Source organism: Dipteris shenzhenensis, chromosome 15 (genome assembly GCF_047967505.1).
Source record: "Dipteris shenzhenensis isolate YYH24624 ecotype China chromosome 15, Dip_SZ_1.0, whole genome shotgun sequence".
Taxonomy (NCBI): domain Eukaryota; kingdom Viridiplantae; phylum Streptophyta; class Polypodiopsida; order Gleicheniales; family Dipteridaceae; genus Dipteris; species Dipteris shenzhenensis.
In genome coordinates this window covers 9,526,801-9,539,451 of record NC_141610.1, presented here as the reverse complement: position 1 = coordinate 9,539,451, position 12,651 = coordinate 9,526,801, and the positions used below count along the sequence as shown (strand labels likewise).

The 12,651-nt window shown below is 44.6% G+C and overlaps 1 protein-coding gene across 1 annotated transcript; it reads left to right on the top strand.

Annotated features, from left to right (window-relative positions):
* Positions 1-643: 643 nt before the first annotated feature.
* Positions 644-4,668, top strand: LOC147893319 (pentatricopeptide repeat-containing protein At5g27110-like). Its single transcript, XM_087386420.1, has one exon. The coding sequence runs from the start codon at positions 996-998 to the stop codon at positions 3,297-3,299; it is 2,304 nt and encodes a 767-aa protein (XP_087242546.1). The 5' UTR covers positions 644-995; the 3' UTR covers positions 3,300-4,668.
* Positions 4,669-12,651: the final 7,983 nt, after the last annotated feature.

Sequence of the window (12,651 nt, the reverse complement as noted above, 5' to 3'; positions counted from 1 at the left end):
AAACAAATAGCATGACATGTGTGCACCTGCTTGCACAAATAGCATGACATGTGGCTGCACCAAGGCTTGAATTTTCACTTGATGGCACAATGCTGCTTGCCTAAAGATTTGTGTACAGTAACATTGTTATACACCCCTTCCCAATCATGGGGCAATGACAAATCACCTGATACCCTAATACCAGGAAGGTTCCAGTCTGTTGATAGTCCGTTATTGCCTACCTCACTGCCACAATCAGAGGTTTCTTTTCTCTATCAGCACTTTCTTTCTAATAGAGCCTCTCGTCCATTCGGAGCACATTCCTTTTACGTTCCAAGTCATCGCAACAATCAGATGCTTCGTGTTGTACGCATGCATGTTAGTCTGTAGAATCCCTCTCCGTCAACCGCGGGGGTCGACAGAGCATTAATCTGGGCTGTCGATCTCCGTGCCTTCCGTAATGGGCGAGTGGGAAATTTCCAATAAATTTGATCGGCTCATTATTATGTGCGTCAGCGAATCAGCGCCACCCTCCACAAATAACATCTTGCTAGATCTAACGGCTCGCAACCAACGCTGCATCATAGCCCTAAGATCAATCACCCCACGGTTGACGGCCCGAGAATCCGGCTCGGTTGGTTGGAAACCGAGGCAGATCCGGTCTCCCGTGAATCGCCCCGGAGCCATTTCGTTTCTTCATCTCGTCCGCAAACAGTCGCCTTTTCTTGCTTTACATTTAGCAGACGCGTGGTATGTGCAACTCTGTAAGGGTTGAGGGTGTTTCTGGCATAGCTGGCGCAATGTCCCAAATGAGAGCAAAGGCGATCGATGAAGCTGCCACAAGAAGAACCCAGCTGTTCTAGTGGACCGTCGTCGATCGACGAACTCACTCAAATATATCGTTTGTTAGATGTTTGTGTGATATCGATGAGGACGGTGGGGTGCTATGCTGCAGGGTCTACAGGTAACAGTGTCAACCGGAACGGGCCGATAAGGCACTTAGAGTCGTGGACCTTATGCAGGAGCAAGGAATGCCCATCCCTAAGGACATCATATATGGCATTCTACAGGGATGCACCACGAGAAAGAGCCCTGCAGCTGGAAGGCAAGGGTTTTCACTTATTATTAGCCATGCACTTCATGGACTTCACTCTGTGGCTGTATTTGACGAGGCGCTTAGAGATGCACGCCTTATGCAGCAGCAAGGTGTGCCGATATCGAGGGACATCATATATACTCTTCTCCAGGGATGCACTGGGAAAAAGGACCCCGCAGCTGCCAGGCAAGTGCATGCCTTTATGGTTAGCCATGGACTTGACTCCATCCCTGTGTTAGGGGACCATCTTATCCGACTGTTTGCTTCATGCGGGAGTTTGCTTGAAGCAAACCTACTATTTTGCAAGGTTGCAAAGGTAAGTGTTTTCACTTGGCATTCAATCATGTCTGCACACACATCACTAGGAGAAAGTGAGAGGGCGATGGCCTTGTACGAGAAAATGCACAAAGAAGGCACAAATCCAGACAAGTATATTTTTTCATGCGTCTTGAAAGCATGTTCAAGCAAAGGAGCCATACAGTTTGGCAAGCAGATACATGATAATATAATCAGAAGGGGACTTGAATCAGACGTGGTCATAGGAAGCACCCTCATTGACATGTATGCCAAATGTGGAGGTCTGAATGAGGCTGACAGAATGTTCGACAAGTTTCTTAATCGGAATGTGGTCTCTTGGAATACAATGATCACACGATATAGCCAGCTCGGTTATGCTCTCTCTGCTCTTGAAATCTTTGAAAAAATGCAGCAGCACGGCATAAAACCAGAGAGAGTTACATTTTCAAGCATCCTCACAGCATGTGGTAGTATAGGGGCTATAGCTCAGGGTGAGCTTATACATGATCAGGTCATGAGAAGTGGCCTTGAATCAGATGTGGTCATTGGCAGCAGCCTCATTGACATGTACACAAAATGTGGGAATCTAAAGGCAGCCTGCATGGTGTTTGACAAACTCCCAGACAAAGATGTTGTCTCATGGGGCGCAATGATTGCAGGATACGTCCTGCATGGTCACGGTATTTCTGCTCTTGATCTTTTTGCAAACTTGCATCAGGATATACGGCCAACCACATTCATATTTTCTTGTTTATCAAAAGCTTGTGCTAGCATAAAAGCCATACAACAGGGCAGGCTGATACATAACCAGGTCATTAGAAATGGATTTGAACCAGATGTGGTCGTTGGGAGTGCCCTTATTGATATGTATACTAAATGTGGGAGCCTGGAAGAGGCTTACAAGCTGTTTGGGGAGCTACCCAATCGTGATGTAGTGTCATGGAATACACTCATTGGAGGTTATGCTCAACATGGGCATGGACTTCCTGCTGTTGAGCTTTTTAAGAAGATGCTGCAGGAAAATGTAAGGCCAGACAGAGTCACTTTTTTGTGCACGTTGAAAGCATGTGGCATTATTGGGGCTTTAGGGCAGGGCATGCTGATTCATAACCACATCATTTGTGGGGGCCTTGAGTCAGATGTGGTCATAAGAAGTGCCCTTGTAGACATGTATGCCAAATGTGGCAACCTTGAGGAGGCTCACAAGCTTTTTGATAACTTTCCCGGACAAAATGTGGTCTCATGGGGAGCTGTGATTGCAGGATATGCTCATGATGGCAACCACAGGCTGGTTGGGCAATGTCTTCAGGAGATGCAATGCCAAGGGTTGAAGCCAAATGAAACAATTCATATAAGTATTCTTGCAGCCTGTGGTCATTCAGGGCAAGTGGAGGAAGGCCATGAGTACTTAAGATCTATGTTAAGTAACTATTGCATCCTCCCCACCATAGACCACTTTAACTGCATGGCTGATGCCCTTGGTCGTGCAGGTCTTTTGAAAGAGGCACAAGTGGTACTCCAAACGATGCCAGTTCCACCTGATATGACTGGGTGGATGTCTTTGCTCACCTCTTGTAGAACGTATGGCAATGTGGAGCTAGGAAGACAATGCTTTGACCAACTTGTCCAGTTAGAACCTGATTATGCTTCTGGTTATGTTCTCATGTCTAATCTCTATGCTGATGCTCATATGTGGGAGGATGCAAGCACTGTGCAAGAGATGAGAAAAGATTGTAGTGCATGGAAGAAGCCTGCAAGTGCCTGGGTTGAGGTTAATAACAAGGTGCGAGAGTTCATGGTGGGCGGAAAAGGCTGCCGACAAATTGGTAAGTTCCATGCCAAGGTAAAGAGACTAAGGAAGGTAATGAGAAAGGCAGGATATATGCCACAGCTAGACTTAATATCCAATGGAGAAGATGCTTGCTGACACTAAGAAATCATGGAATTCTGTTGATAAAGCGAAATGTGGAACAGGCATACCCAGCTAGAGGAATTGCAAGCTGCCGGGGCCTTTCATCACCAAGGGTGCAAAAAAATGCCACAAAATCATGGCACAAAAGGCTGCCAACAAATTGGTAAGTTCCATGCCAAGGTAAAGAGACTAAGGAAGGTAATGGGAAAGGCAGGATATATGCCACGGCTAGAATTAATATCCAATGGAGAAGATGTTTGCTGACACTAAGAAATCATGGAATTCTGTTGATAAAGCGAAATGTGGAACAGGCTTACCCAGCTAGAGGAATTGCACATAGCTGCTGGGGCCTTTCATCACCAAGGGTGCAAAAAAATGCCACAAAATCTGAAAAATCAGCTTTGACACAATAAAGATTCCAGTAGAGATCAGTAATTTGGATTCTTAGTACCCGTTTTCCTCATGGCAGTATTTATCTCTGATCAGCCTACCCAGAAAAGGTCCTGGAAGTTCTGCAAGAGAGTGGAATGATGCCTATAGCATATGCCAGGAATGGGATCATGTTGTCGAATAGAGTACAGAGCTCATTTTTTAGGGTTGGTCTTACACAATTGCAAGGGAAACGTGAGATCTAGATCGGCCTTGCAAATAATAGCAATGTATATATATATGTTCCCATCAAATGGAATACAAAGGATGGGGAAACTTTTACAATGAAGAAGCAGAAGACAATTGAGGTGGCAGGGCAATTATTAAGTTCCCACTCATACAACATAGATGCGAACTATGTGATCTAGGTTTTGTTGATTGAATGGGAGGCAAGCAGAGAGAACAAGAGCATGCACAAGAGAGCTATTGGATTGCAAATGCTGGAATTCCCTTTTGTAGGAATATCTGCTTACTAGTGCCAAAGCTGGCTGGAAGCATGAGAAGATGCATGCTGGAATGATGGGAGGCAAGAACTCCTAAGCTTAAGTGCTAAAATCTGGGCTCTCTTCTTGCTGCTCCATGCAAAAATTGAATGCCAGAATCCACCGAGCGAGGATCTTCTCTTTAAGCAGGCGTGCAACAGGGCCACTCACTGACTTGGATGCCCTTCTTCAATGGGTAGCCATGCTCTGTATAGTCCCAGAAAAGGGCCAGATTTGGGCAATGCGATGTATCTGCCTGGGCCTTGTATCTGTTAGAATTATTGCTATAATTAGCAGTGACCAATGTAATGTAATAAGTAGGTTAGGGGCACTTTTCCCTCAGGTTTTTCCCCCTAACCACAGTTAGTTCACTAACTATGGTTAGTGAAGGATAAGGTTTTGTCACTTAGACAAAACCTATCACTCCATTCAGTTGTATCACTCTCATCTAATTGCAACTACGTTTTCAGCTCTCTCTCTCTCTCCTGCTTCTTGCTCTCACCTTTGCTCTCTCTCCCATTCTCACATTTGGTATCAAAGCAGGTTGATCCTGCTCCTTGCTCCTTGTCCTCCAGCTCCAGCCTACAAGCTCCCGTGCTAGTTCGCTGCATCGTCCATACATCTGTACGGACTGATTCCGTACAGTCCCGTACTGTACCTGCGCTGCCCTTCTGTACAGTCCCATCGCCATCGCTGCTGTACCAGTTCGGCGCCCGTACAACTGCCGTACCAGCTCGTCGCCTGTACAACTGTACGGTTCGCCGTACATTCCGTACAGCTCTTGCGAAAGGTTAGTCCGTACCGCACGTGTGGCACCGTACATCTGCAGTTGGTCCGTACATCCCGTCCGTAAAGCGCCGTACAACCCGTACCTTTTGGTTGCTATTCTGTACGACCATACAGTCCAGTCGCAGGTTGTTCCGTACTGTTCCAAGTCGCAGGTTGTTCCATACTAGCTCACTGACAGTCCGTACGTAGACTGTTCGTACAAGCTCACTGCCACTGCCCGTACCCCATGTGCGCCAGCTTCAACAAAGTGTATGAGCTCTTCTTGTATGCCATACATCACATGTGGGTGTTTTTGAGTTGAGTGGGCATTGCAAAGGACATTGGTTTTGTTGCAGGTATCTCTGTTTGCATCTCTGTTTACAGAGAAATTGGGACTTTTGCATCATTTGCAGACACATTACAGTTTTGGGGCTTTTGTAAAAATTTTGGTACACATTGCAAGCAAATTGCAAAGATTGGCCAAGAAATTGGGGCTTTTGCAGGAGATTAGCTATTTGGGTGAAATTTGGCTCAATTTCAACTCGAAATTGGGGCTTTTGCAGACAGATCTGCAGATCTAGTCTGAAATTCGGGGCTTTTGTTCAAAAATTGCAGATTTGGGACTTTAAGTAAATTTGTCCCTTTTTGGTTGCAATTTCAAGCCACAAATTGGGGCTTTTGTGCTGGGAGAGCAATTTGACAGATTTCAGTTCACACTGCCTTTCTGTGAGTGTTTTGAAGCACTCTTGGCAGGTTGTGGGAGAGATTGAATGCTTTGGTAGATTGCTGACAGAGACATTACAGAGATTTGAGTTGCATTTTTAAGCCAGTGTTTGGCTGTGTTCTTTTGGGATTTGTGCACTCCATTCCCAGCAAGGGAATTCAGATTTGCATTTGCTGTATTTTCTTTCTCAGACATGGCCCAGCAAAATCAGAATGATTTCGGTTTCAGTGGTCTCTCACAAGAGGATAAGCTGGATGGTATCAATTACTCCCTCTGGAGTTTTATGATACACAATATTCTGATTTCTCGTAATTTATGGGACTATGTAAGTGGGGATGAGTTTCGGCCAGCAAATGTGGCACCTAATACCCCTCTTCAACAAGGAGGAGGCAGAGGTCATGCACAGGGTACAGCTGCAGCACAAGTTATTGGTGCAGTTACACCTACCACTCCAGAGCAGAAGAGATGGGATTCACGTGATGCTTTAGCTTTGTCGTGTATTTCTCTTTCAGTGAAAAGATTCATCATTCCACATATCCGGTCGTGTAAGACCTCAAAGGGAGCATGGGATATTTTGGAGAGCATGTATGCAGCTCGGAATGATGCCAGGGTGTCTTTTTTGAAAAGAGAATTATCTCATACACATATGGAAGAGGGTGACTCCAAATGCATTTTTGTTGGGTACAGTGCAGAAAGTAAGGGGTACCATCTCTACAATCCTGTCACACGCAAGATCATTGTCAGTAGAGATGTAATATTTTCAGAAAATTCAGCTCACACTCAAGCTGAATTTGAGATGCCTTCTTCTTCTGGTGATGTCTTTGAGGGGTTACTACCCATTGCCTTGGGTTCCCCTGCTGATATATCTGATGAAAATCAGAATTTTCAGATACCTCCACATGCTCCGATTCAGCCACAGGATGTCATACCACCTCCACAAGCCGTGGACGAGGTTGTTCAGCAAGAAATTGCAGATATACATGCAGCAAAAACAGTCCCAAATTGGCTGTTACAGACTCTCAAGGAGAGTAAAATTGATGCTCCATTACCTGGCAGAACTCGGAGTGCAGTAAGGCATGGGGGAGGTGCTCTTTCAGTTGAATCAGCTTATGCAGGTACTCTTCTTGATGAAGAGGAACCTGAGACATTTGAAGAGCACATGATAATATGCATTGGATGAATGCCATGCACGATGAGTTGCAGTCCATTGAGAAAAATCAGACATGGGAAGTTGTCGATTTGCCACCAGGTAAACATGCCATAGGTACACGGTGGGTTTTCAAAGTTAAAAGAAAGCCCGATGGCACCATTGACAGGTACAAGGCAAGGCTGGTCGCAAAAGGATATGCTCAGAAAAAGGGCATAGACTATGAGGAGACTTTTGCTCCTACATCCAGAATGACAACCATCCGGTCAGTTATTGCAATGGCTGCAAATTTTCAGTGGAATGTTCATCAGTTGGACATAAAAACAGCCTTCCTTAATGGAGACTTGTTAGAAGAGGTTTATGTCAAACAACCTCTAAGCTTTGAAATTTCAAGAAATGCACTTCAGGTATGCAAGCTGAATAAAGCTTTGTATGAGCTGAAACAGGCCCCACGTGCATGGTATGCAAAGATTCATGCCTTTCTGACCAACAAGGGGCTGCACAACAGTCCAACTGAAAGCACCCTCTACACCAAGAAGGATGGGGGGGATATTTTAGTCATCATTCTTTATGTAGATGACTTACTGCTCACAGGGTCAAATGAAATAATATTGCAGATTTTAAAGCTGAATTGCAGACCACTTTTGACATGTCAGATTTGGGGCTGCTACACTTTTATTTGGGGATCCAGTTCACTCAAGAGCAAAGTGGCATCGGTATTTCTCAATCCAAGTATGTGCAAAAACTCTTGGACAGATTCAACGTGCAGGATTGTAAGCCCATAGCTACTCCCATGGAGCCGGGGCTGAAGCTTACAATGCATGAAGCAGGTGAATCATTTGATGTCACACTCTTCAGTCAGGCTGTTGGATGCCTCATTTATCTCTGCAATACACGACCTGATATTCAGTTTGCAGTTTCTTAGGTGAGCAGATATATGCACAGCCCAAAGACTATGCATTGGCAGGCTGTAAAACGCATCTTCCGTTATTTGCAAGGTACCAAGTCTTTTGGCTTGATGTTTCCCAGGGGGGGTGAGTTGCAGATGCATGCCTACAGTGACTCAGATTGGGCTGGAGATTATGACACTAGGCAGTCCACAAGTGGCAATTGTTTCTTTTTGGGCAAAGCTTGTATTTCTTGGTTGAGCAAGAAACAATCTACAGTGGCTACCTCTTCATGTGAAGCTGAGTACAGGGCAGCTTTCACAGCGACAGTTGAATGTGTTTGGTGGTTTGTCGTTTATTTGCTGATCTTCATCTTTCATTGGAGGGTCCTTCTCCAATTCTCACTGATAGTCAGAGTGCTATTGCAGTAGCAAAGAATCCTGTGTTTCATGCTCGCACGAAGCACATTGAGGTTCATTATCACTACGTCAGAGAGAAGTTGCATGTAGGAGAGATCAGCATGATCTATGTGCCAACACATGACAATGTTGCAGACATTTTCACCAAAGCACTTCCACGTGAAAAGTTTGAGGCATTTCGCAGTGCCCTGAACTTATCTCCTTTTGGTGATTGATCTTTTCCTTGTACATGACATTGGCACTGCAGGGGGGTGTTAGAATTATTGCTATAATTTAGCAGTGACCAATGTAATGTAATAAGTAGGTTAGGGACACTTTTACCTCACTTAGAGGTTTTTTCCCCTTAGTTCACTAACTATGGTTAGTGAAGGATAAGGTTTTGTCACTTAGACAAAACCTATCACTCCATTCAGTTGTATCACTCTCATCTAATTGCAACTACGTTTTTAGCTCTCTCTCTCTCCTGCTTCTTGCTCTCACCTTTGCTCTCTCTCCCATTCTCACAATATCAACATCGGATTTTGCACGTGGCATATATGCCTGATTTGCTGTAGTTCAGAGTTCACAAGTGTAGATTTTTGGACTTTAGAACAACAGAAATTTCTAAATTTGTACGATTAAATATATTCTAGTCGTACAAAGGTATATTCAATAGTGTACAACTGAGCATTTTATTGTACTAGCTACAGTGGTATGTAACATCCGGAAAATTCTTTTTTGAAATAGAAGTCTAAATGCCCTTTTTATAACACATGCTAACAGGACACACGTGAATGAAGCTTTTACATGTCTTGCTCAGGTCAGCATTCCTCATTGTGTTGTCAAAGCAGCCTAATAATTTGAAATTGAGCATGTGCGACATACCTCCACAAGGGTTGAAGATGTTGTTTTGTGGGTAACTGTATTTCGATTAAGGAGATGCTCAGGAGGGTGACCGGTTCAGTCCATCGAGGGTCTGCCAGTTTCATGTAAGGTCTGTTCCAGTGACAGGACACTGAACTCATAATGTCCTAAACAGGCGGAATTTGCCCCCCTGTTGTCAAAGCAGCCTAATGGTTTGAAATTGAGCATGTACGACATACCTCCGGTTGAATATGTCGTCCACATTTGTGAGTATCTGTACTTCGATTCAGGAAACATTCAGGAGGATGACTGGTTCAGTCCATTAATGTTTCTCAGTTTCTTGTTAAGTCTGTTCCAGTGAGAGGATACTAAACTCATAGTTTCCTAAACAAATGGAAGGTGCTCTCTCCACCAGTCAGACACAGAGCATTTAGAATGCACGTTTTTCTATGTTCCCGGACCCTGGTGTATTCCTGACAGATATCCAGTAGTAGCCCGTGGCTCCCTTCTGCTCTGGGACAATCCATTTGTCCATCTTATGTTTGAGTCTGAGAGCCAAGACTTTTGCAACCAACATGCAAAACAAAACTATCCAAATGGGTGATGCCTATGTAGCTAGAAAACCTTGGGTAGGTCAAGGAATCTGACCATCATAAGCTAGAAAACCTTGCTCCCACTGAAATCTGGGTGAGGCAATGAAGAGGAGTTTGGATTTCTCTCCTGGCAAGGAATTATGGAGAACATCGTGAGTTGTGCTATAAAATTGACTATGCGATGGACCACCTTGATAAGACCCAGCTAATGGAAGAAAGAGCTGGCAAACTGACCTTGGCAGAATGGTGCATACATTTTCTGCTGGCTGATGGGAAACATCGTGAAGGCATTGTATCTGTGCAAAGCTGCAAGACTTTTTATGTGACAAAGAAAAGGAAGATGCACTGCAGCGCAATGAGAAGTTCACTATCACATCTGCCCTGCTCTATACACCCAGAGGAGATGCACATCAATTCTAGTGTGAGAAATAGAAAAAATAATCTGAAGGTGCGGGCATGTTCTGTAGTCAGTCAATATCATCTCCTCTAACATCCAGACTGCTAGTGGCCTTCAAATTAGAGCAGACAGTGTCAGCTGACCCACACATCTTGATTCTGCTCCACAGGACTCCTTCATGGCCTTGAATAGAACAGAGACCATGGTCAAAGGATCATCAAAGTTGCTCAAAACCTGAAAACTTCCCCATGACCTGGCCAGTGTACAGGGGACTGCATCAACAGGCACACCAAAGGACCCCGGAAAGAAGGGGTAACTGTTATAGATCAGTGTTACAACAGGAATTCCGCATATTTTCAGTCTTTATGATTATTAAATCATTTGCCATCTAGGCGCACGATATTTTATTGATTTAATCGATTGTATGAACGCAGGAGCCTCATGACAATCATTGCTAACTCACAGAGTTGATAAGTATGTTAATCCCAGAGTTAGGAGGGAGACCCCCTTGCATTTGGTTGGCTCTCTCCTGGGTTTCTTGGAGCTGCGCAAGAAATGACTTGCATCTAGGCATATTGTATTTATTGTTTGAAGCCTCATGACAATCATTGTAAACTACTGATTTTATGATGAGTATAGTAATCTCCAAGTTGAAAGGAGGGAGGTTTGGTTTGGTTTGCTCCCATGATTCTTTGAGCTGGCCTCTAGCCATGAAGTACCCCATCTTTGGGTGCTCTCTCCCTCTTGTGTTTTCTCTCTAGAGTTTCCTGGAGACCATCAGCTCGTCGTGGAGCTGCCGTGTCTCTTTGTTCTTTTGAAACAGTGCGACAGCCAGCCCATTGCAGCCAGTTGCAAGCTCCATTCTTTACTCAGTTGTAGCCAGTTGTATGCTCCAGTTTATCTCAATTAGCTGTCAGTTGCAGCCAGTAATCCTGCTCAAATAGCGCCCACTCATGCCCAGGCAGCAGCCAGTTGCAATCTTTTTTCATGCTTCAGTTAGCAGCGAAGTTGGTGGTGAGTTGTTGCCAGCTTTCATGCTAAGTTGAGCAGCTAGCTTGGAAGCCCAAACATTGCTCAGTGTGCAATTCAATCACTGCTTAGCTAGCAGCCCAGCATTGCTCAGTTTGGAGCCACAAGTGTGCTTAATTTATAGCTATCTTTGTGTTCAGTCACAGCGATGTATGTATAACCTATGCTCAGTTATATGCAGGTCTATAATCCCTTCACACTGCAAGCTGAATAGCACAAGACAGTCCTGTAAGTGAACAAGGACACCCTAAGCTGCAGCTAGCTCAAGTCCTATGACAGCTCTCTTTGAGCTTTATCTATTGAAATTTGTTAGCACTGCCTTCTAGGCAGCGCTCTCGTGGCACTTTTTAAGAAACAGTATCCTCTTAGCTGCTGGAGTTTCTAATTGGGTCCTAGGTCCCCGGCTGCCATCTGGGCAACCACCAATACCGTGTCATCTCTTTCTGTGTATGTTGTTATTATCTCATGGGGACGACGTGGAACTGTGACTCGTTCTGCCCTCTCTCTTTCATTTTGCAACCACCGAGCTTTCTGTTGCTGGCTCCTCCTCCATTTCCGTCTCCCTCTCCCCTACTTCTATAATTTGGTATTGAGTGACGACTGCTTCACTGAACCTTCTTTCTTGACATTGATGTATGTCCTTGCAGAAGTCTGATTCAGTCATCCGAAAGGGATAAAGGTCTGCCATACTTTTATCTATCTTGGCTTCGCGGCTTGTACAGGTTCTTCCATCGATGAGTGCATTGTCGCAATTTTCTCATCAGCTCCTTCAGGTCCTAACCTCTTCCAAAAACATACCTTCCTTTCTTCTGTGAAGCGGAAAATTGGCAGAGCTCATTTAGGAGACAGGGTAGGCGCTATACTTGTTTGTCATACAGAGTCGGGTGTCCTCGTCTTATTTGCTGATATGCTGCATTGTTTCCTCTGGCTCCCTGTCCTTATCCCCATAGACTACATATAACTCGACTTGATGGTTCGTCATGGGGTGATGTTGTCAGCATATAGGAAATTTAATTTGTGCCCAGCACTGTAACTGCCATGATGTTGCAATGCTGTAATATGTTGTTATTGGTTCCGTTCATTCGAATTGTTGAAAGCACGTTACCTACAAGCATATGATCACTATTCTTGGTCGTGTATGCTTCAAGATTTACTCAACTGTAGCCCATGTCTTGGGCAGAATTATTTCCTTCAGGTTATTGCATCTGTCCAACATGGGTGTGTGTGTGTGTGGTGTTTGAGTTGCGCACCCGTCTTGGTGTTTTTGTGTATGGTGTATTGCCTGTCTGTGCATCGGTTTGTTTGAGTGTGTCTTGGTGTGGTTTTTTGTTTGCAGATTGGCCATTGCTTCGTCAGTTCAGTATGTAATGTTGCATTGTCTTGTTTGTGTTGCGTTATCTAGCTGTGGGTGTTTGTATTTTGACTAGTGGCGCTTGCATGTCTCTGTTGGGTGTGGTGCTTGCGCTTTTCTGTTGTGTGCGCGCATCGGGTGATAGTTGGGTATGTTGGGTTTGTGTGGTGGTTTGTTGCTTTTGCTGTGTGAGGTTGTGCGCACATAGGGTGGTTTGTTGCGTGTCATTTGGTGTGAACAAATGTTTTTGAGAGAAAACGGTTGTGGAACATCATGGGCTGTAAACTAACAGTCTGCC

Bases quoted from the DNA above. Each gene is read 5' to 3' on its own strand.
- LOC147893319 (XM_087386420.1), top strand. From the start codon at position 996: ATGCAGGAGCAAGGAATGCCCATCCCTAAGGACATCATATATGGCATT.